The sequence below is a fragment of the Heteronotia binoei genome, chromosome 21 (assembly GCF_032191835.1).
Source record: "Heteronotia binoei isolate CCM8104 ecotype False Entrance Well chromosome 21, APGP_CSIRO_Hbin_v1, whole genome shotgun sequence".
NCBI classification, from domain to species: domain Eukaryota; kingdom Metazoa; phylum Chordata; class Lepidosauria; order Squamata; family Gekkonidae; genus Heteronotia; species Heteronotia binoei.
Genome location: NC_083243.1, coordinates 165,773,949 through 165,796,140, shown reverse-complemented (window position 1 = coordinate 165,796,140; position 22,192 = coordinate 165,773,949). Strand labels below are relative to the sequence as shown.

Here is a 22,192-nt window from a genome sequence, read left to right as displayed (position 1 = left end):
TTGATGTGATAAAGATGTTGTAAAGACAGAGCAATCACTCTGTTAAAATACTAAAGCCTATAGGATGTCTGGTGAAACTCACTGGCAATATTACTAGTATTATTATAATTAATTCAGGGTTCTGGATAATGTACAGAAGCATTAAAACATTTGCTAAATAAAACAACAATATAGAAATACATTATAAAAATAGATGGCAGATATTAATGCAATTATCATCCAGATCTGCAGACTGCTAGCCACTCTGCGGGCAGAGGGGAGGGTGGCAAAGCAAGCATGAAGAACAGAGGAGGGTGCCAGCCAAGATGGTCCCACATGCTGCTATGATGGAGGTATTGGCTTCCAAATGGGTACTTAATGCTGGCACAAAGGAGATGCTCACTGCTTTAGTGCAGTAAAAAAAAATCCAGAAATGAAGCAAGTGGGTGCCAGGGAACAAATCTGTGGCCACCACCCCAAGGATCACTGAAACTGCAGCTATCAAGACAACCTATCATTAAATGTCGGTGTTCTGAAATATTATAGCAAATGTATTTTATTGTGTACAGCCCTTCCTTCAGGGAGCTCAAGAAAGTGTACTTAAATTTGCCCCAACCCTTTTATTCTTTAAAATGCCCTGTGAGGTTGGTAACACAGAGAGGTGCCAATGTTCCTCCTAAACTATATCATCTTGTGAGCAGAACACTTCCTCATGAGGCAAAACAGGCCTACATTTTTGTATATATTTTGAAACATTTTAGTTCACAAACATACAAAACATGCAAACGTGAAATATAGACTGCAATTTGTATGACAGATCAAATATGGAACTTATCATGGGAGGGAGGGAGGGAAATGGAAAGAAAGCAAATAGATGGAGTAAGAGGAATGAAAGAAAGGGAGGGGCACCCCAAAAGCTTGCTGGGGGCGGGGAAGGGACATGTGGCCTGGGCCCCTTCCTACAGTCCGTGTGACTACACAAGGAATTTGAAGAGCTTTCCTGCCTGTTCTAAGTCAGGAGCAGCCAACTTGAGTCTCTCACCGGCCGACCAGCACAGGCGGGAGGGTTCTTCAAAATTCTCGTGGAGTCATGCCAACTGTAAGAAGGGGCCCAGGCCATCCACCTCCCCTCCCACAATGGTCTTCTGCTGGGAATGCAACCATCCTACGGTCATGCCAGCCATAGGAAGGGCCATGTTCCCAGCAAAACCCAATTGTAGGGGAAAGGTGAACACTTGGGCAAGGGGGGTGACTCACCTGATGTGGTGGGGCACAGCAGCACAGGGAGGATAGTCAGGGCTTGTGTCCCAGTTGCCAGGCAGGTAAAGGTGTGCCTTCATCTGCCAGGCAGAGTGTTGGGCTGGGTCGGGGGAAGTGCCAGCTAGCTCCCTCTCACCCATGTGCCTTTGCAGAGCAGTTTTAGGGCAGGGGCCCGGGGCCTAGCAGTCCCCTCCCTTGGGCCTGATGCACTCTGTCCTTCTTTCCTCTCAGCCTTTGGGATGCCAGACTGGTGGACCCTGTGATGCAGCCAAAACTTCTGCCAAACACTCCAGCACCACATCCACATGGCAACCTGCGCTTTTTTTTTCTGACATGCAGGGGGTGGGTGGTGTTCAGGAGGAGCCACCCTGCTGGCTAGCCGCCTTGTCTGCCAAGAGGAAAACTGGCTGATGCCCAGGGCCATGTGAGACAGTCAGCCAGGCCACACAAGGTCAGGAGCTGGGTCAGCCATTCTTGTGCTGAGGCCTAAAAATTAGTTCATCAATCACACCTTAGTGGGAACCCTAGTAGTGGCTATTCTAGAATTACCCAGAGAGCATCATGGATGAGGATTTGAACCCAGGTCTTCCTAATCAACATCAAATGTATTTTTCTTTAGTAAAACAATAATAAGGTAGCAAAATCATGAAGTAGTAGAACGAACTGCAGATTGTGGATTACAGTTTTGAATGACCTTTAATACAAAATAGGAATACAGGATAGGAAAAAATAGCAAGATTCTACTCACTCTCTTTGCTTGGTGTGCCTGTTTTCTATTTTCAGGGAATATTTAACTTAGGCCGTTTTCGAACTAGCGTTTACTCCAGCGTAGCACCACATTTACCTCCGGATCTTTTCCTGGTTTTTGCACCTGTTGCTCCGGCGCTGCGTCTTGCTCCGGTGCTGCAGGGGTTTCACGCCGGAGTATCTAGATCCACCTCCTTCCGGATGCCAGTGCGAAAACGATTTGAGCCGGGGCTTCAGGGGACGCGACTCCGCAAAAGAGTCACTAGTGCGAAAACAAGGAAAATGAGCCGGACATAATTGCGCCGCGGAATAAGGGGAGCAAACGCTAAGTGCGAAAACGGCCATAGAGAAGTATTCCAGAATGAGATCCTTCATGGTACTCAACCTGCAGACCGTAGTTTGTTCTGGCATCTCATCCCCCCATGTGTCTGAACCAAACCTCATTTTTTTCACTTCCTTGATTTTAAACAGGTATTTGCATCATAGAGAAAGGTGCTGTTTGAACTGTGTGGCCTGTTTTTGTCAATCCTTTCAGTCCTCCCAGCAATCAAAAAGGTCACCCTTTTTCATCCTGATGTTCCATCATATCCAGATAGGTCACCATAGAATGAAAAAATCCTGGCAAACTTTTCTGTGCTGTGTCCACCTATCATTCACAAAAGGAATATTAATGTTGATTGACCTCAGACAGAGCCATAGAAATTACTATCTTGCCAAAATCCTGACTAGCCTGCATGCCCACACATACTTTTTACTGCCTGTGGGCGGAGAAACCCTCTTTAGTAAACTGTTCCACCTGGTTGCCTGAAGGCAGTTCTTCCTTGCCAAAGTAAATACACATTTACAAGCCTGGTTTTAAATATTAAATGGAACTGGTGAGATAATTAAAAAAAAGATAACATAAGAACAAATCTTAAATTATGAAATTGTTCCCATCCATGAGTGTAAAGTTAAGAGCCTTTCTCTGCTCCCTACCCCTGCTTTCTTTTTCAGTATGGAGAAAAGAAACTGAAGTATTTTCCTTATAACCATCAACACCAATACTTCTTTTTCGGTGTGTATCTTCATTTCATTCTATTTCCATATATTCCCAGAAGGCAGGAAAGAAGATAATATTTATAGCTCTTCTGCTTAAACACAGCTATTATCTATGCCCAGGAGTGCTGAGAGGAGACCAGCAGTACAAAATAGGGGAGCTCAAAGTAATGATTTGTGGAGCTGAGCCAGGTGATGTTGTGGAATATATTTGAACATATAAAACTGTCTTATACTGAATCAGACTCTCAGTCCATCAAAGTCACTATTGTCTAATCAGACTGGCAGCAGCTCTCCAGGGTCTCAAGCTGAGGTTTTTCACGTCTATTTGCCTGGAGCCTTTTTAGTTGGAGATGCCAGGGATTGAACCTGGGACCTTCTGCTTACCAAGCAGATGCTCTACCATTGAGCCACCGTCCCTCCCCTATTTAGTATAGAATAGTAGTAGTCTACCTATTCTACTGAAATATCATGTGTATGTTCTGAATCTGAGGAATGGTAGGGGAGTGCATTGTCTGGGAGTTTTGTGGTGGATCTCGGTATCCCTGTTTATATCCTATTCTGTCCTTCCATGTGTAAGTATATTGTGCCATAATTCATATATATATATATATATATATATATATATATATATATATATATATATAAACAAAGAATCCACAGTTGTAAAGAGACAATACAATGAAGAAATGCCAACTGTGTAGCGCTACAATAAAATACTTTCATCACTTTCATGTACAATATTTCTGTGTCATTATTCACATCATAATCACTAAAAAGACAAGCATCAGTCATTTCCAACTCTGGGGTGACATTGCTTTCACAGCATTTTCACGGCAGACTTTTTACAGGGTGGTTTGCCATTTCCTTCCCCAGCCATCTACATTTCCCCCCTCAGCAAGCTGGGTAGTCATTTTACTGACCTCAGAAGGATGGAAAGCTGTGCCAACCTGGAGCCAGCTACCTTAACCCAGCTTCTGCCAGGATCGAACTCAGGTCGTGAGCAGAGCTTAGGACTGCAGCTTTACGACTCTGCACCACGGGGCTCTACTACAGGGAACAATAACATGATAATTAACACGGAGAGTAAATGTTGAGCTTGTACATCCATGTGTAAGTAGTCAGATCCCTTCCACATATCTGAAGTTAGGGGACAGGGTAATGTCTCTTTCAATAAGCTGTAAACTGTCTCATAGCTGCCACTGTATTCCATTTTGAGAAATTTCCAGATTCTGTTCAGAACCACACCCTCTATTATTTTTACTGCTTGTGTTTTATTAGCTTTAAGTCATAAATGGTGCAAGAAATTAGTATCAAGGTGGACAATGGCAGCTTCAAAAAAGATGGATTTTTCATAGGATTTTTTTGTTGTTCTTGAGATGTAAACAATTACATCTCAATTTGTTGTTACTGAGATGTAATTAAACTGGGTAGAAAAAATGCCGTCAAAGGCTAACAAAAACAGGGCAAGTGAATGTCCCTTAACAGTCAATCCAAGCCTTTACAGCAAGCATGTTAACGTGTCCTCTTGATAATATTGCACTTCAGGTGTGGGGATGTCATGTTTAAATATTCCCCCATGTCAAAAAATTCCCTTCACATATTTCAGAGAGAAAGCTGTGCTACAGCTTTTCTCATTGACACCAGTGGGAGTAGTGCTTGGCCTCTTAAGACTATTTTTTAAAAGCAGGCATTTTAATTTGTGACACTTTCCACTTAAAAATTAGAGCTGCTTCTTCCACTAGGAACATTTGTTTTAAAAAAAAAGCAGCTGATTGTCACACATGCTGAGAATTTGTAGCACTCTACACTCCAGTCCCCTGATTTATCCAGCTCTGCTCACTGAGGAGTCTCCCAGATGCTTTTTCCAAGATCATTATTGCCCTTATAATGCTTATAAATAATTCTGACAATATTCATTTAGCTATTATGACATTGTACTGGCAGGTTGCTTAAAGAGCCTGAGGAGTAATGGGATAATGATATTATTATTTAAGAAAACTTCGTTATACAGGGGCAAAAACTTCTGAATCAACTGATGGTTTTCAGCTTATACATTTCTGACTACAACAATTCATATATACTAAAGAAGTCAGAGCCATGAGGTAGTTATAGGGTTATAGAGGTTCCTAAAGATAATGAGGAAATGATTATTTTCCCATTCCCTTATTTGAAAGCCTCACCTAGAAATGTGGCAGATCCAGCTGGCAGACAAGGCTGTTTGCATCCCTGCCTAGCTTTCTACACAAGGAGAGCATTTGTCATGAAGGCATATTCAAATGCAGCATTGCCTTCTAGTATTGTGAAGCAGTTCAGCCACTGAAAGACATACGTTATTTTTCAGAACGTTCAAATTGGTTCAAAAGAGAAACCCATAGACTTTTCTGGAAGGGATCATCTTGAGATAATTGCAGTAAATACACAGCAAAGCTTGCTTTCTTCTTCCTGAGAGAAAACACTTCATTCCAGTCCTAATTTTTCCAATTATGCTTAAATAGTTATCCAGCCCTAAGGCACCGCTTCATTTTATGCTTTATGCTTTGCCTCTTCTAATGGATTTTGTTTTCCTTTCAGTTTTCCCACCTCTCCTCATTCCAGTTTATTTCCAAATGCAAATCTTCATGACCATGTTCAGATACAAATTCTGGGCGGTAAGTGAAAGATTCTCTGAGTCCTACTATGCTTTCATTAAGCAGCGTTCTATTGCAGTTGGGTACACTCAGCTACACCAGAGGGATTGTGGGAAGTAGAGGCATTTCTGAACACTATATGGGAGTGAGCAGTAACATACGGAAGGGAGGTTCTCTTGAGATAATTCCTTTCTTCTCTCCCTAGGACTTGGCCTGGGCCTTCAGTTATTACTTACGCTACTTTCTCACATATACCCCATTCTATGGAGTTCTGGGATCCTTGTTTCTCCTTACCTTTGTCAGGTAAGACAAAGAAAGCCAGTGTGGTATTGTGGCCAGAATGTCACACTAGGACTGGGGAGACCCAGTGTCAAATTAATCTTAAGCCATGAAACCAAGGATGACCTTGGTCCATTCACTTTCTTGAAGCCCAGTTTTCCTCACAGGGTTGTTGTGAGGAAAAGGGGGGAGGGAAGTAATGTGTTCTGCAGTTATCATGCAGTGATGAAATCTGTGAACCATTTCAATATTTCTTATTGCCTTAATTAGTATTGCTATCGTTATCACCCCTGGAGTAAAGGGAGAAGGAAACAGTACACTCTGCAAAAGATCCAAGCCACCTTCTTTACCACTGTTGTTGCCACAAGAAAATATCATAAATGCAGTGCACTATAAAGCTGGGGTGTATTTTTTGTTAAAGTGTTTCATAGCTTGTGTGAGAAAACCTGTGTGGTATAGTCACTAGAGAGAGACAGGTAGAAATCCCTACCAGCCATGAAGTTCACAGCGCCATTCTGAGCCAATGACACTCTCTGCCTAATCTATCTCACAGAATGTTATTAATATAAAGAGATGTGGTGAAACCATGTACACCACCCTAAATTTCTTGGAGGAAAGGAGTAGAAATTTATTATGCATGCAGTTGGTCCTAGGTTCAGTCCCCAGCATCTCCAGTTGAAAGGATCAGGTAGCAGATAATACGAAAGATCTCTTCCTGGAGCTCTGGGGGAACTGCTTTCAGTCTGAGTAAACAATATGACCCTGGTAGACCAATGGACCTGACTCAATATAAGGCAGCTTCTTGTAACATGATCAAGAAATAATGATAGCTGTGGTGTTTCTTTACTGAGCTAAGTTTCATATTCTGGTTAAAACAGAGAACTGGCCATTCTGTAGCCATACACTATTATTTTTCTAGGACTCCCTAGAGGGGGGTTTTTGAAACTCATTTACACAATCAGCAGTTGTGAGATAACGAAGTGATAATTATCTGTCTTATTTCTCTTTTATGATCATGGGAGTAAACACAGGCTGTAACTGAGAGAAAGGGTCCCTGGCTCATTAAGGGCTGTACTTGGCTCTGTTTCATTTCATGATCTTTGACCATAAACAATATCAGAGTCACTGTTTTTGATAGAGGCAAGTGGATTGTGCAGTTAACGAAAAGAATTCAGTGACATGAAAGCAGCATTTGCAGTTAATAAAATTGGTTAGAAAAACTGGAATCTGTTAAGAACCCAAGCCTGGGTCTCTCTCTGGGTCACCAGTTCTTTGGCAAGTGAATAGTGGGTCCTTGAGATTAAATGCACACAAATCATTTGTAATAATGTATAAAGGTTTATTGAGTAGACTTTTGAAAAAGACAAATATTACTGTACAGCACAGTCTCCACCACTTCTCAACAAAGAAAACAACAAAGCTAACTTTCTAATATACATTCAGTATCTGGTATTAGATGGCTCGCCTTCTTAGAATACAAAAGTCCAAGCTAGTGGCTTAAGCGTTCTCTATGTAGCTTTCCATCATGACGCAGCATAACATAACAAAAGCATGGCAAAATGATAAAGTTGATATGGCTTCCCTCTGGCCTAATAATAATCTTTTGTCATATGGCACCAGGTGGCCTCCCAAACCCAACAGGAAGCTTGCTTGATGGAACTCTCCAGAAGATGTTGACAATCCACACCTTCTTCCTTCCTCCCATCCAGTTACACAGCTGAACACGAGTTCTTACAGTTAACCAATTATCACATTCTTAAATCCAACCTTGAAAGAGATAAGGATAATGTCAGCAGGAAGGCCCAATCACAGGATACCTGCAAGCCAGAGCAACAAGCCTGCTAATAATCACTTTAACCCTTGAGGTGCTTTGCCTCATAGAATCATATATAAATGAAAAGGATGACTCTTTCAGAAGAAGAATGCTGAATTCATAGGCTCTGAAAGTGCTTCACATATTTCAGACAAACCCTGTTTTCTGAAGGAACTGTAATGAGGGATAGTCCACAATGCCTATAGCTTACTCCAAATCTCACTTTGTATATGTGTGTGTCGGTGAAAGATTTTTTGCAAGAAAAACAGACACACAAACTATAAAGTGGTTCTCATTTCTATAGCTCTTTCAAAGAGTCCTACTATTATTTCTGATTTTATCCCCTCTGGATAGCTGCCTCATCTGTATTCATTACACAACTGTGTAAATTAGATGATTAAAACAGGGTGATAGGCGTTTTCTCTGTACCTGTAATGTGCCACACCAGGTTCCTCCTGAAGAAGAGACCCAGAGGTATGCCTGATCTGAGGGGAGGCTGTGCTGCCCCGTAGCAGAGAACATGCAGAAAATGGAGACTATAGATTTCATTTATTCATTTAAAACATTTATATGCCACCTTTCCACCCAAATATGATCCTCAGGGTAGTAGATGACCTGCATTACATTGGTAAACATCTACACAACTTCCTTGGCCATTGCTTTGCCTAACACTGTCCCAGAGGGATCTGTTCACATCATCAAAACTAAAACCATTTGTTTTTCTTGAAGGTTTATGGAAAGCCATTGGTTTGTTTGGGTCACACAGATGAATCATATTCCAATGGAAATTGACAGTGAGAAGCACAGAGACTGGCTTAGTGCTCAGGTAAATTTCCAGTCTTAATAAGGTTGCACATTTATGCACAGTTCCTTGGGAGTAAATCCCACTAAAGAAATGTCATGCTGTTCTGTACTAAAATTTTAGGACAAAATCACTTAAATGAAGTAGTTGTGAATTACTGGTATCCTTAGTTTCTCCCAGCAGAAGATATGTTTAGTGTTTATACAGAACAACAGATAGGTTATCTGACCTTGAAATGCCTGTATTGAACTAAGGAGCTAGGAAGCATGATTACTGACATAATTGCTACAATTATATTTCCGTAGATAACAAGCTGGTTCATAAACCCATGGAAAAATTTCAGTATCTTTGATGCAGTAAAAAAAGACTCTTATTGGCAGTGGTAGAATCAGACAACCACATGTACAAGGGCTTCTTTGGCTTGTATCCTTAGAATAATAGATTGAAGAGCATGGTGAAAGATCAGTAAATCTTACCAGAAAAGCAAAGTTTAATTCCATTTTACCTGTTTCCAAGACTGGTCACCATCAAAAGCCACCACTGTCTCCTTGTTTTTTGCAGTTGGCAGCTACCTGCAACATTGAACAATCCTTTTTCAATGATTGGTTCAGTGGACATCTGAACTTTCAAATTGAGCACCAGTAAGTATACAGTGTTTGGATCAAAAACAAATTTGCCTCTGCAGATGAGAGAGTAACTCTCTGGGGAAATCCCAGGGATACATGGAAGGGGAGGAGTAAGAAGACAGCGTAGTCCTCCAATGCTCCCTCTAAGCTGTGGAGTCTTAGGAGCAAAAGTTCTGCTTCATGAGCTTCTGGCATTAAAGTTGTGAGTGAGCGATTTGGCTACTGCATAAATTAGTTTGCTTTGGAGCCATCCTTCCTGAGCTAAGACAAAAATGTGTGAGCTGGAGGCTAAAAAACTGTGAGCTAGTTCACACTAACTCAGAGGGAACACTTGCCATAATTTGGGACATTATGGTTTTTGATAACACAGTGTTGGCAGCCCTGCACTGATAATGAGAGCCAGCTTGATGTAGTAGTTCAGAGCAATGGACTCTAATCTGGAGAACCAAGTTTCTTTCCCTACTCTGCATTAAGCCACCAGTGACCTTAGGTCAGTCAGTTCTTTCAGAACTCTCTCAGCCCCACCTACCTCACAGGGTGTCTGCTGTGGGGAGAGGAAGAGAAGGGAATTGTAAGCTGCTCTGAGTCTCCTTCAGGTAGTGAAGAGCGGTGTATTAAAAAGTGGCACACAAGGGAGATTCTAGCTCAGCTTATCACTTGCTGTGCTGATTTTCTACCATCAAGAAGTGTTTGTTTGTTTTTAAAAAAAAAATTAAGTGATCACCCATTTGCAATCTGAAACCGCACAGTATTGCACCACCTTTGGACACTGTTTCCTTAGTTTGCTATATATGCAGATCAAACTTTGTTCCTCTAAAGAGAAGTTCTAAGGAATGTGTTTTCCATGAAGAATGCTGCTACTATAGTTCCCTTATGTTTTCTGCTTGATTTAAGTTTGTTCCCTACAATGCCACGCCATAACTACTACAAGATTGCACCACTAGTGAAGTCACTGTGTGCGAAGTATGGAGTTGCTTATGAAGAAAAGCCTCTTCTGAGAGCATTTGCAGATATTGTTGGGTAAGAGATTTAACAAAGATCGACAGTCTGTTCACTCGTTCTAGGAAAGCTAGAGGAGATGGCAAGCATCCATAAGGCCTGCAGGCCATGTCAGACCCATTAACAACTGTCACACACAGTAGCTGCATGGACAGATGACTTTACTGACCTGAGCCTCCTTTGCATGTGATTGGGGTAGCATGCCTGCCTCCCACTATACTGCACTAGAATACAGCATGGGCAATGTGCAAACACATCCATATCCTGAAATGGAATCGTGGGGTATTTTGGGAGGGCACATGATACAGAAAGCTTGCTGAATCTCAAGCAAGTCTAGCTCTAATCATTGCCTTGGTGAGAGACCTACATACACTTTGAGTTCCATAATGGCAGGAAGATGGGATGAAATGTAGTGTATAAGTAAGGATCTGTCCTTTCTAGCAAAGGAAAAATAACACGTTGTTGACATCTATGGAACCATATATTGCTTAGTTCTGTATTCATGTGATGGGAGGTGTTCACACAGCTCAAATGGCCCTAAGACAAAAACAAGTATGGCTTGTGAGTTGTTTGCTTCCTATCCCATTAAAGGATTATCACTATTCAGCTTGCTGCCGTGAATGCCAACCACATAGTGTATCCAGTGGAATGGCAGAAAAGAGAGGAGCAACTCCCACCAGTTTCCCCCCTCCAATCATAACTCTCCCTTTGACCATATGTTGTTTTGAAGGGGCTCAGTGGATTACAGCAGGAGGGGGAAATGGGAAGGTCTTGCTCTGAGAAGTCCAGAGATGATTGAACATACACCACTGTCTCTCACTCCAGTCTATCTCATTGTGTTGATGTGAAGAAAAAGAAAGAAAGAATGTGTGCTACATGCCAAAGTCCTTAGGGTAAGGCAGGATACAACCATGGCAAAATAAATAATGGAGGGACCCCATGCTGGACCCAGATATGCCTTACAGAATACCTTGGCTCCCAGAGGAGTTTAGTGCTGGATCTGAATGTAGGTGTTCTAGCATATAGATTATGTCGTAACTAACCTCATGCTTCTGTTCTTATTCTGTAGGTCCCTCAAGAAATCTGGAGCACTCTGGTTGGATGCCTACCTCCATAAATGAAGCTGGATTTCAGTGGGGGCTGGTGCTAGCAAAGGGGAGGGCTGGGGGTTCACATGTGTATTCTTAATGTCCAATGTCTGTGTGTACAGTTTGAAGGGGGATTTCCTGTCTTGTGAAAGTGATGCTGGGGTGGGTTCAGGGGACCTGTTTAAAACCAGAGAGGGTGTCAGGTATGTCTTTAGAGGATTAATTGAAAATTCTGATCTTAACATATGGAGGCTGAAAACTGTCCTAGTGGTATGGGGGTCATCTTCTGTTTTGTGGAGGGTGGATGAAGCAGTAGAAGAGCAGGAGGCCAGAGGGATTTTCCCATTCTTCTTAAGACTCATGGCAGTAGCCCCATCCCAGTCTCTAAGGCATTTGGTTCTCATGCACAGATATACAGGAACGGGCCCATTTCAGACAATGGCTACACAAGTTTGAACTAGAGAAGACATGAAGAACATCAGTCTCCTTAAAGCACATGCACACACTTAAATCAGCTCAGGCCCTCCTCTCTCCCTTAATAATGTTGGTACAAGAGGAGAAAGAGCAAGACAAAGTACATTTAATAATTATCATACAAATATTTCTTATTTCTGGAACAATTTTTTTTTTAAAAAAACATACTGTATAAAGCACATAAAGAACAGACTACATGCAGGATGCAGTTGAGAAAACACTCAGAATGCTGCCAAAGCTGTGTGCATGTGTGCGTGCATGCACTCTCTTTCCTTCCCCCTCTCTCAGCAAGGGGGCTGCACAAACTTGTGGTGCCCATTGACCCTGGATCAGTCACTCTAGGCCAGCTAGAGTCTAGACATGAGTGGAAGCAGGCTTTCATATTCATATCTCTAACTGGATGGTGGAGCTGTGCAGACAAAGGGCTGCTACATACATGAAATCACCAGCCAGGCAGTGCATATGCAGGGTCTTTATACAGTGTTGTTATTTACACGTGGCTGTTCAGGATCTGGAGCAGGGGACCAAATGTAGTTCTTCTCCACTCCCACTTGTCTGAGCAGTCGACTGACGCTTTATAGAATCCTTAATCGGGCCTATGTAGCTGTAGGTTCATATTGGGGACATGGGGGATAATTTGGGACCCCATGTCCCAAATTATAAAGGCCTAGAATGCATCAGAAAGTGATTGCTGGAGTGAGGGGCTTGCTTTAAAGATTGAGACTTGTTTCTGGAACCATTAACAGTGACGGGAACTTGAGTAAATCATGTACAGCATTCTCATAATGAGTTAAGATCAAACTACTGTAGGTGAGTAGCTCAAGGCTGCATAACTAATTGATACCCTCCTCTTTAAGAACTGTGCCTCATGTTCTGTTAAAATTATTTTGCAGGGATCATATGGACATATGAAGCTGCCTTATACTGAATCAGTCCCTGGGTCCATTAAAGTCAGTATTGTCTACTCAGACTGGCAGCGGCTCTCCAGGGTCTTAAGCTGAGGTTTTTCACACCTATTTGCCTGGACCCTTTTTTGGAGATGCCAGGGATTGAATCTGGGACTTTCTGCTTACCAAGCAGATGCTCTACCATTGAGCCACCATCCCTCCCCTAATTCAGTAATTGTATTTCCTTGACTATAAGCACTGCACAGGGTTTTCTCTGCAAAGCAATCACTCCCATGCCCAGCTCTACTACAGGTCTGTTACATAAGCAGCTGAGCACTAATGTTCTCTGAATTTATTCCTGCTGTGAAATCCCACAGATCTCTAAGAAATATTTTCAGTATCTTGTTCATTTGATACACTAATAATAAGCTCAAACAGTAGATAGTAGCTCTGTACATGTAACCCCTCTGCAGGTTGACTGAACAAGAGAAGGGGAGCAGGAGCACGTGCTTTGGCCCCGCCTCTGCTTGATTGCCAGCTTCTGAGCATGGCACCTGTGCTTGGAGGAGTATCTGCACATCTGCTCCCTCATGATCAGCAATGTTTGGAATGCAGATAACCCAGTGATTGTGCAGTGGTGGGGACAGCCAGCATGTCCATACTCGCTTTCCCTCTATGCGCATTGTCAGCATGCAGAGGGGTCATGTGTAGGCTTGTGATGAGTAGCATTCAGTTATTTGCAAGGTGTGCAGCTCACTTGACATAAAATTTGCCAAATCTGTGCAAAGATAGAAATGGCCATAGCAGGCTAGGCCATTTTTCCTATTTGGGTGGCATTCCATTACTTAGAATAATCAAAAGCCTAAAATTTCAAGGGAAGAGAAGCATTTAAGAATCCCACTTATGGACAAAAAAATAGATAAAATAAGCAACTGTCAGGAAGAGCTTGCCTTTCTTTGGTCACAACAGCAAAGTTTCTCTTTTTAGTCATTGTTTTCTTTGAATCTTGCTAAGATTTTTGATCTTAAACTGACAGTATCATTCTAAGCAGAGTTACCCCTTTCTAAGTCTATTGAAACGTGGGCTTATAAAAATGTAACACTGTTTAGGATTGTACTGTTAGAGTGTCTTTATACCTGAGGCTTAATAGCTTTTGAGTCTCTCTTGTACTGTTCATCTTAATATGAATGTGGAAGGAAAACTGGCGAAGTATTTGAAAACAGACAAATCTATTAACCAATATCGGTTTTGCATTCTCATTGTAGAATTAATTAAATCAAAAGATGGCCTTCATTTACCCAGCCCAGCTGTATGCCATTTGAAAAATTAATTCCTTGGGCCAATTTTAAATGAAAGCAGACCATGTGGTTTACCCAAAATATTCTTGAATAGCTCCTTTCAATCTGTCCAACAGTGACAAGGAGATCTAGATATTTAGGGTGTTTTTATCTTGCCTTTCTCCAAGAAGCACAGGGTGACATGCAGTTTGTCCTCATGTTACTGGTAGGGATTTGGCTGCAGCTCTCTCAGATCTTAGGTTGACACTCATAAATAAGAAAATAAGAGAAGCCATGTTGGATCAGGCCAATGGCCCATCCAGTCCAACACTCGGTGTCACACAGTGGCCAAAAAACTGGGCACCATCAGGAGGTCCACCAGTGGAACCAGGACACTAGAAGCTCTCCCACTGTGCCCCCCCCAAGCACCAAGAATACAGAGCATCACTGCCCCAGACAGAGAGTTCCATCAATATGCTGTGGCTAATAGCCACTGATGAACCTCTGCTGTTTATCCAATCCCCTCTTGAAGCTGGCTATGCTGGCAGCCATCACCACCTCCTGTGGCAGTAAATTCCATGTGTTAATCACCCTTTGGGTGAAGGAGTACTTCCTTTTATCAGTTCTAACCCGACTGCTCAGCAATTTCATTGAATGTCCACAAGTTCTCATATTGTGAGAAAGGGAGAAAAATACTTCTTTCTCTAACCTTCTCTATCCCATGCATAATTTTGTCAGCTTCTATCATGTCACCCTTCAGCCGACATTTCTCCAAGCTAAAGAGCCCCAAGCGTTTTAACCTTTCTTCCTAGGGAAAGTGTTCCAACCCTTTAATCATTCTAGCTGCCCTTTTCTGCATTTTTTCCAATGCTATAATATCTTTTTTGAGATACGGTGACCAGAATTGTACACAGTATCCCAAATGAGGCCACACCATCGATTTATACAGGGGCATTATGATACTGGCTGATTTGTTTTCAGTTCCCTTCCCAATAATTCCCATCATGGCACTGGCCTTTTTTATTGCAGTCGCACACTGTCTCGACATTTTCAGTGAGTTATCTACCACGACCCCAAGATCTCTCTCTTGGTCAATCTCTGCCAGTTCACACCCCATCAACTTGTATTTATAGTTAAATTTTTGGCCCCAATGTGCATTACTTTGCACTTGGTCATGTTGAATCTCATTTGCCACGTTGACACCCACTTGCCCAGCCTATACAAGATCTTCCCTTACAGAAACCATGCTGAGTTTTCCTCTATAACTTCTGTTCATCAATGTGCCTACTAATTCTCTCTTTGATAATAGTTTCCACCAACTTCCTCAGTATTGAAGTCAGACTGACTGGCCTGTAATTTCCTGGATCTCCTCTGGAACCCTTTTTAAAGATAGGGGTGACATTTTGCTACCTTTCAGTCTTCAGGAACAGAGGCAGATTTCAATGAAAGATTACATATTTTTGTCAGGAGATCCACAATTTCACCTTTAAGTTCTTTCAGAACTCTTGGATGTATGCCATCCGAGCCTGGTAACTTATCAGTTTTTAATTTGTCTGTCAGTCGTAGGACCTCCTCTCTCGTCACCTCAATCTGACTCAGTTCGTTCAACACCCCTCCCAAAATCAGCAGTTCTGGAGTAGGCAAACACTTCACATCTTCCACAGTGAAGACTGAGGCAAAAAATACATTCGGCTTCTCAGCCATTTCCCTATCCTCCTTCAGTAATCCTTTTACCCCTTGGTCATCCAAGGGCCCCACTGCCTCCCTGGCTGGTTTCCTGCTTCTAATGTATTTGAAGAAATTTTTATTGTTGGTCTTTATACCATAGTCCCTTTTTGCCTGCCTGATCACAGACTTGCGTTTGATTTGCCACAGCCTGTGTTCCCTTTTATTAACCTCACTTGGGCTAGTTTTCCACTGCTTAAAGGAATCCTTCTTACCTTTTACAGGTTCCATTACTTTGTTTGTTAGCCATGCAGGCTTTTTTTAAATACCTATTTGTGCTTTTCCTGACTTGTGGTATATATTTTATCTGAGCTTCTAGGATTGTAGTTTTAAATAGCCTCCAGTCTTCCCCAAGGGTTTTGACCCTATTTACCTTTCCTTTCAGTTTCCTCTTCACATGTCTCCTCATCTCAGAGAATTCACCTCTTTTAAAGTTAAAATTGGTTGTGTTGGTCTTTTGGGGCAATTCCCTATTTATACAAATGGTGAAATCAACAACATTATGGTCAGTGCTCCCAAGCGGTGCAATCACTTTTACATCTCTCACCAGGTCTTGGGCATTACTTACAACTAACTGCAGGATCACCCCACCCTTGGTAGGTTCTGTGACCATCTGCTCCATAGCACAGTCATTGAGAGTGTCTAGAAAATCAATCTCTTTATCCCGATTTTGACCCAGTCAATCAAACCAATCACATATTGACCCAATAAATCTTTGGGTAGTTAAAATCACCTATTATGACACAGTTTTTACGTTTAGCCACTATCTTTCTTTCATCATTTTATAATCATTCTCTATCTTTTGATCCAGTGGATGATAACAAACTCCCAGAGTTAAACTTCGACCAATTTCGCACTCACCTTACGCCGCTCTCACATTCGTCTTCTCAGCGTGGCTTCCTTCTGATTTCCCCCTATCTGCTCCGGGGCTGCAGCAAGGACTGGCATTTTGCTAAAAATCAGTTTCTGTTTGCTGCACGAAAATGCCAATTCTTGCTGCAGCCTCAGGGCAGATAGTGGGAAATCAGAAGGAAGTCATGTTGAGAAAACCAACGTGAAAGCGGCGTAAGGTGAGTGCAATATCGGTCTTCCTTTTGGGCCCACTATTTCAATCCAAAACATTTCTAGAAGGGAATCTAATTCTCTTACTTTCTCAATCTTACCGGACTATATACCAAAGATTTCAGGTTTTCACGGCTGGTAACATCATTAGGGTTTGTAGAATCTTTCGGGCTCAAGTGCCGTGTTCTACTGGAGAAAGTTTTCCTTCCAGACGTTTTGTTCTCAGCTGCAGAGAACATCCTCAGTGACGCCACTGAGGATGTTCTCCGCAGCTGAGAATGAAACGTCTGGAAGGAAAACTTTCTCCAGTAGAACACGGCACTTGAGCCCAAAAGATTCTACAAACCCTAAGGACTATATACCCTCTCTGACATGCAGAGCCACCCCACCTCCAACCCTTCCCACCCTCTCCTTCCGATATAATTTATATCCAGGAATCACCATGTCCCACTATTCTCATTCCACCAAATTTCTGAAATACACAAAATGTCTGTATTTCCCCCCAACACTAAGCATTCCAACTCCCCGGTTTTACCTTGGACACTTCTAGCATTTGTATATAAACATCTATAATTTCCCAGGCAAATTAGGCCTGCAACCTTCCTCCTGCTGCCTCAAGACTTTGGCAGGCAGTCCATACTGTTTGTCACCATCTCAGTGGACAGCTCCAATCCATTGCCCAGTAGAAAAGTAACAGCTAATTTGTCATCACTTTGAGATGAGTCATCCTGAACCAGAGACATTTCAGCTCCTGTTGGCTTTCCCCCAAGATTCAGTTTAAAAACTGCTCTGCCACCTTTTTTGATTTTAAGCACCAGCAGCCTGATTCCTTCTGGGGACAAGTGGAGGCTGTCTCTTTTGTACAGCTCCAGCTTGTTCCAGAAAGCATCCCAGTGCCTAAGAAATTTGAACCATTCCTTCCTTCACCATTGTCTCATCCACGATTTGAGACTCTTAATTTGTGCCTGTCTCTCTGGCCCTTTGCATGGAACAGGTAGCACTTCCGTGAAGGCTACCTTGGAGGTCCTGGCCTTGAGTCTCCTGCCTAGCAGCCTAAATTTTTCCTCCAGGAGCTCAGGACTGCATTTCTGCACATCGTTGGTGGCAACATATACCATGACCACTGGCTCTTCCCCAGCACTGTCTATCAGCCTATCAACAACACGCATAATGTCCACTACCTTCACACCTGGCAGGCAAGTCACCATGCAGTCAGTACACAGTTTTGCCACCCAGCTATCTACTTGTCTAAGGATCAACTCACCAACTACCCCCAGCCCCCACCCAGGGATGGTTCTTTGACATAAAAGGATACCCACTCACCAACTGAAGAAGAGGTCCCTTCTGAGGGTGCATTGCCCTTGTCTTCAGCATGGTGCCCTGTTCCCTCTTGACCCTCATGCTCCCTGGCAGCAGCGGGGCTGCCAAATTCGGAGTGGGGCACATCTAACAAGTCCCCCGAGAGTCTATATATACTGTACTACATTGACCAGGTTCACTGTTGCTGCTTCTGGTGCCATGTTTCCCTTTAAACAGTAAAGCTGTCCAAAAATGGCTGAGAATGTGCTTCTTCAGGCCACTTCACATAATATATTTTTGTACATATGAAGAATCCCAGCCTTTTAAAGTACAAACATGGACAAAATGTATGGTTTTGGCTATCACGAGTAGAGCTGGCAGCAGTTTCTGTTACTGCAGTGAGTGGGCAAACTACTAGACATGTGTGTAATTGCCCAGTTCAAGCATGATGGATGCTGAGCTTGAACTAGAGCAGACTTGGGTTCAAATCCTATTCAGCCATGCAATTTCTGGTTGATCTTGACCTAATTTACTTAGTATGGACGTTGATAGGGGGGAAAAAATCAAATTAACCCATGTGTGCTAACCTGAGCTCTTTAGAAAAAGGCAGGATACAAATGCAATAAATATGCCTATGAGAACCTGCTGGGACTGCTCATGGACAAAAAATATATTCTGCAAGGCAAACCTTTGGTATATAAGAGCAGCTGGACTATCATGGGAGACATGCAGTTTACAAGATCTCTGTGTGTCTTGTACTTTTGTCTGACTGAAGGCTATAAAACCCAACATACATCCATTTATACAAGTAAAATTACAACTCCCAGCAGGCTGTCAATGCAGTACAATTTTGGATTATTTACATCTAGGTGATAATAAATGAGATTACAATTGAATTTTCTACTAATGTCTATTCGGTACCTCTGAATATTTGACAAGTAATATAAATATTACTTGCCACTGGGTACCTTGATATCATAATGGTGACTTTTAATCACATTTTCCCCTCATGTTCCTATTGCAGCTTGTGTGTCTCTAGTTGCAGAATTAATAAGTTCCATAGTTGGTAACTATTTAAACAACACAGGAAATAACAAGTTAACATGACATTGTGGTTGACACAATTGCATATTGCCTTAATCTTTCTAGGCATGACCCAGCCAAAATTAAGTACTTTTAAATCCCACTGATTTAAATGCACAAAGTATATAGTGCAATCCTAAGCAGACTTGTACCCTTCACTGAAAGTTCAGAGGGCCTTTCTACTGGTGAAAGGCCATGTGGGATGAAGACTAGAATAATGAGGGGAGTTGGAAAAGATGTAGCAAAACAAAACCCAGGTGGGATCCAGCTCATAATTACCTATTTCATTGAAATCAATGGGACATATGAGTGCTTAATTTTGGCCAGGTCATGCCCTCAGTCTCTCTGGCTCTGTGAATGTATCTTAGTTTCTCTGCTCCAGCAGGGAAGGAGCACAAAAAAGTACTGTAACATCTCCTATGCAATCTTCCAAACAGGCAGTTCATAGTCTAAAGCCTTTTGATATTTCTCCCATTTCTTCTAAATGATGGTTCAGAAAAAAATTATTGTAGTTGCAGCTTTATACCAGGTCTTGACCCAACCCCAGCCATCTAATCTCCTTGCTGTCCAACTCACTGGGATTTTTAATATTTGCTTAGGTATGCCCCAAAGATCCCCAGAAAACTTGGGATTCAGACAGTCCTCCTGCAGTCAGTACAGTAGCCTTATTCTCATCAGTTCATGGAAGGTACCATTAAAAGTTTTTCATGTCCATAGGAGAATGTGCGCTACCACTGTATCTAGGAAGTGACAGTTGATCTGGTGGTAGCTGTAGAAACTCCAAGCATTACTATTTAACACAAACAACAATGTTGCTGGGACAATCCATAGAAGTAGGGGCCAGTATGTAGCTGTACTAAGCAATTCCTTTATTGAAAATGTTACAGTGTGTCCTAAAGGGAACAATATGGGGACAGGAAAGCGACTCAGAAAAAGCTCTTCCTCTACTGAGACAAATCCAATGGCTGTTTTCATTCAAATCACAGAGGTATTCTTGCTCTTTTGGGGGGTGGGAGTGGGGTGGATCTCAGTAATTGAAATAAATGTTAGTTTTTACATTTAGGAGATATTTGAGTGTTCTGTTTCTTTCCTTTCATCCCAGGACGCAAATCACTGAATCTGCAGTTATGGCCAAGTATTTTATCAGTAAACTCAAATGCACTTGGATTGGTTATACATTTTTACACCAGGTTTGCCTTTCAGATCCCTCCCAATGAAATTACGTGTTGAAAGCATAGAGTTCTTGTCCATTCTCATCTACAGCCAGCTTGAAGGAATTTTATTATTCCCAGTGGAATTCATATCTGTAATTGCACTCATTTCAGATCTGCCACTTGGACAAAATGTCATTCTGAGGAGCAGAAGTTGCTCCATAAGACGCACTTCCCCCCCCCTCAAAAAAAAAGTGGGGGGGGAGTGTGTGCATCTTAAGGAGCGAATATTACAAAAAATTCACACAAACGCCTCTAAATTCACACAAACGCCTCTAAAAACTAGGTGCGTCTTATGGTCAGGTGCATCTTATGGAGCAAAAAATTCTGCATTGAATTTGACATTCTAACTAGACTGCCTATGAGGTTTGCCAGCATTATTGGGCTAATACGATGATTGGCTCTAGTGCTGGACAATCGAGCTTCTTTTGGTCCAGGGATCTTAAGAAGATTTTGAGACCCTGAATGTAGTGCTCTCTGGGGTACATATGGGGAAAGGCGGTCCTGAAGGTAGACAGATCCCAGGCCATATAAGGCTTTAAAAGTTATAACCAGCACCTTGCAGCGAATCCAGAACACCATAGGCAACCAGTATAACGCTTTCAGCACAGGTTGAATGTGCTCCCGTACGGATTAGTAATTTGGCTGCTGCATTTTGCACCAGTTGTAGCCTCCAAAGTTGAGTCAAGGGCAGCCCCATGTAGAGGGTGTTACAGTAGTCTATTCTCGAGGTAACAGTCGCATGGATCACTGTTGCCAAGTCATTGTGTTCCAGGTACGGAACCAACTTCCTTATCTGCCTAAGATGATAAAATGCGGATTTGGCAGTGGCTGCTACCTAGGCCTCCATTGTCAGCGAAGGCTCCAGGAGCACCCCCAAGCTCTTGACCCTTGACACTAGTGCTAAGAGTGTCCCATCAAAGGCCGGCAAGGGGATATCCCCACTCAGGCCACCGTGACTCAGGCACAGGACCTCTGTCTTCACTGGATTCAATTTTAGTTGACTCTGCCTGAGCCATTTCACTATGGCTTGCAATGCCAGGTCCAGATCTTCCAGGGCGCAGCTGGACTGGCCTCCTAACAATAGATAGAGCTGGGTGTCATCTGCATACTGGTGACAACCCAGCCCATATCTCTGGGCAAGGGGGCACATGTAGATGTTAAACAACATCAGGGAGAGGACCGCCCCAAGGGACACCACATATAAGAGGTGGTGAGGCGGCGGGACAGAAGCTGGTGGCCGACTGTGTCAAATGCAGCCGACAGATCTAACAACAACAGCACTGCCGAGCTGCCCTGATCCAGATGTCTCAAGAGATCATTCATGAGGGCAACCAGTACCGTCTCCATCCCATGGCATGGCTGGAAGCCAGACTGAAATGGGTCTAAGACAGAAGCATCATCCAAGAATCCCTGTAATTGTACTGCCACTGCCCTCTCAATAACTTTACCCAGAAAGGGCAAGTTTAACTTTACCCAGAAAGGGCCGATAGTTTGCCAATATGGCCGGGTCCAAAGATGGGTTTTTTGAAGGAGAGGGCATAGCACTGCCTCCTTAAGGGGCGTGGGAAAGGTTCCTTCAATCAGGGACCTGTTTATAATCACCTGCAATGGGGCTCACAATTCTGTCCAGCAAGCATGTATCAACCAGGATGGACACAGGTCCAGATCGCAGATAGTGGGACAAACAGTACAAAGGACCTTGTCGACTTCCTTCAAGCTAAGTGGAGTGAAATGATCCAGGATCAAACCAGAAGATGCACTTAGGGCCTTGAGTTCCCTCACTGTGTCAAGGTTGGCAGGGAGATCATGGCAGAGCAGCAGGACCTTATCTGCGAAAGCCTGACAGCCAATTTCCTTATCTGTTCTGTGGCAAGTTTGTAAGCATCTGAATTGTGCTAAATAATTGGGCCAGG

At 42.7% G+C, this 22,192-nt stretch overlaps 1 protein-coding gene across 2 annotated transcripts in view; it reads left to right on the top strand.

Moving 5' to 3' along the window:
• LOC132590222 (acyl-CoA 6-desaturase-like) overlaps window positions 1–11,738 on the top strand; it is a 47,482-nt gene extending 35,744 nt beyond the window's left edge. The window contains exons 6-13 of one of the 2 annotated variants that reach the window (XR_009556649.1): window positions 2,980–3,040; window positions 5,596–5,672; window positions 5,857–5,954; window positions 8,473–8,569; window positions 9,107–9,186; window positions 10,066–10,191; window positions 11,240–11,519; window positions 11,558–11,738. Coding sequence is in view for 1 of the 2 variants with exons in the window: in XM_060263187.1 (XP_060119170.1) it covers window positions 2,980–3,040; window positions 5,596–5,672; window positions 5,857–5,954; window positions 8,473–8,569; window positions 9,107–9,186; window positions 10,066–10,191; window positions 11,240–11,291 (591 nt within the window). In the remaining variant the exon portion in view is untranslated. Of the gene's footprint in view, window positions 1–2,979; window positions 3,041–5,595; window positions 5,673–5,856; window positions 5,955–8,472; window positions 8,570–9,106; window positions 9,187–10,065; window positions 10,192–11,239 lie in introns of both variants that reach the window. The other variant, XM_060263187.1, reaches the window with a different exon arrangement.
• Window positions 11,739–22,192: the final 10,454 nt, after the last annotated feature.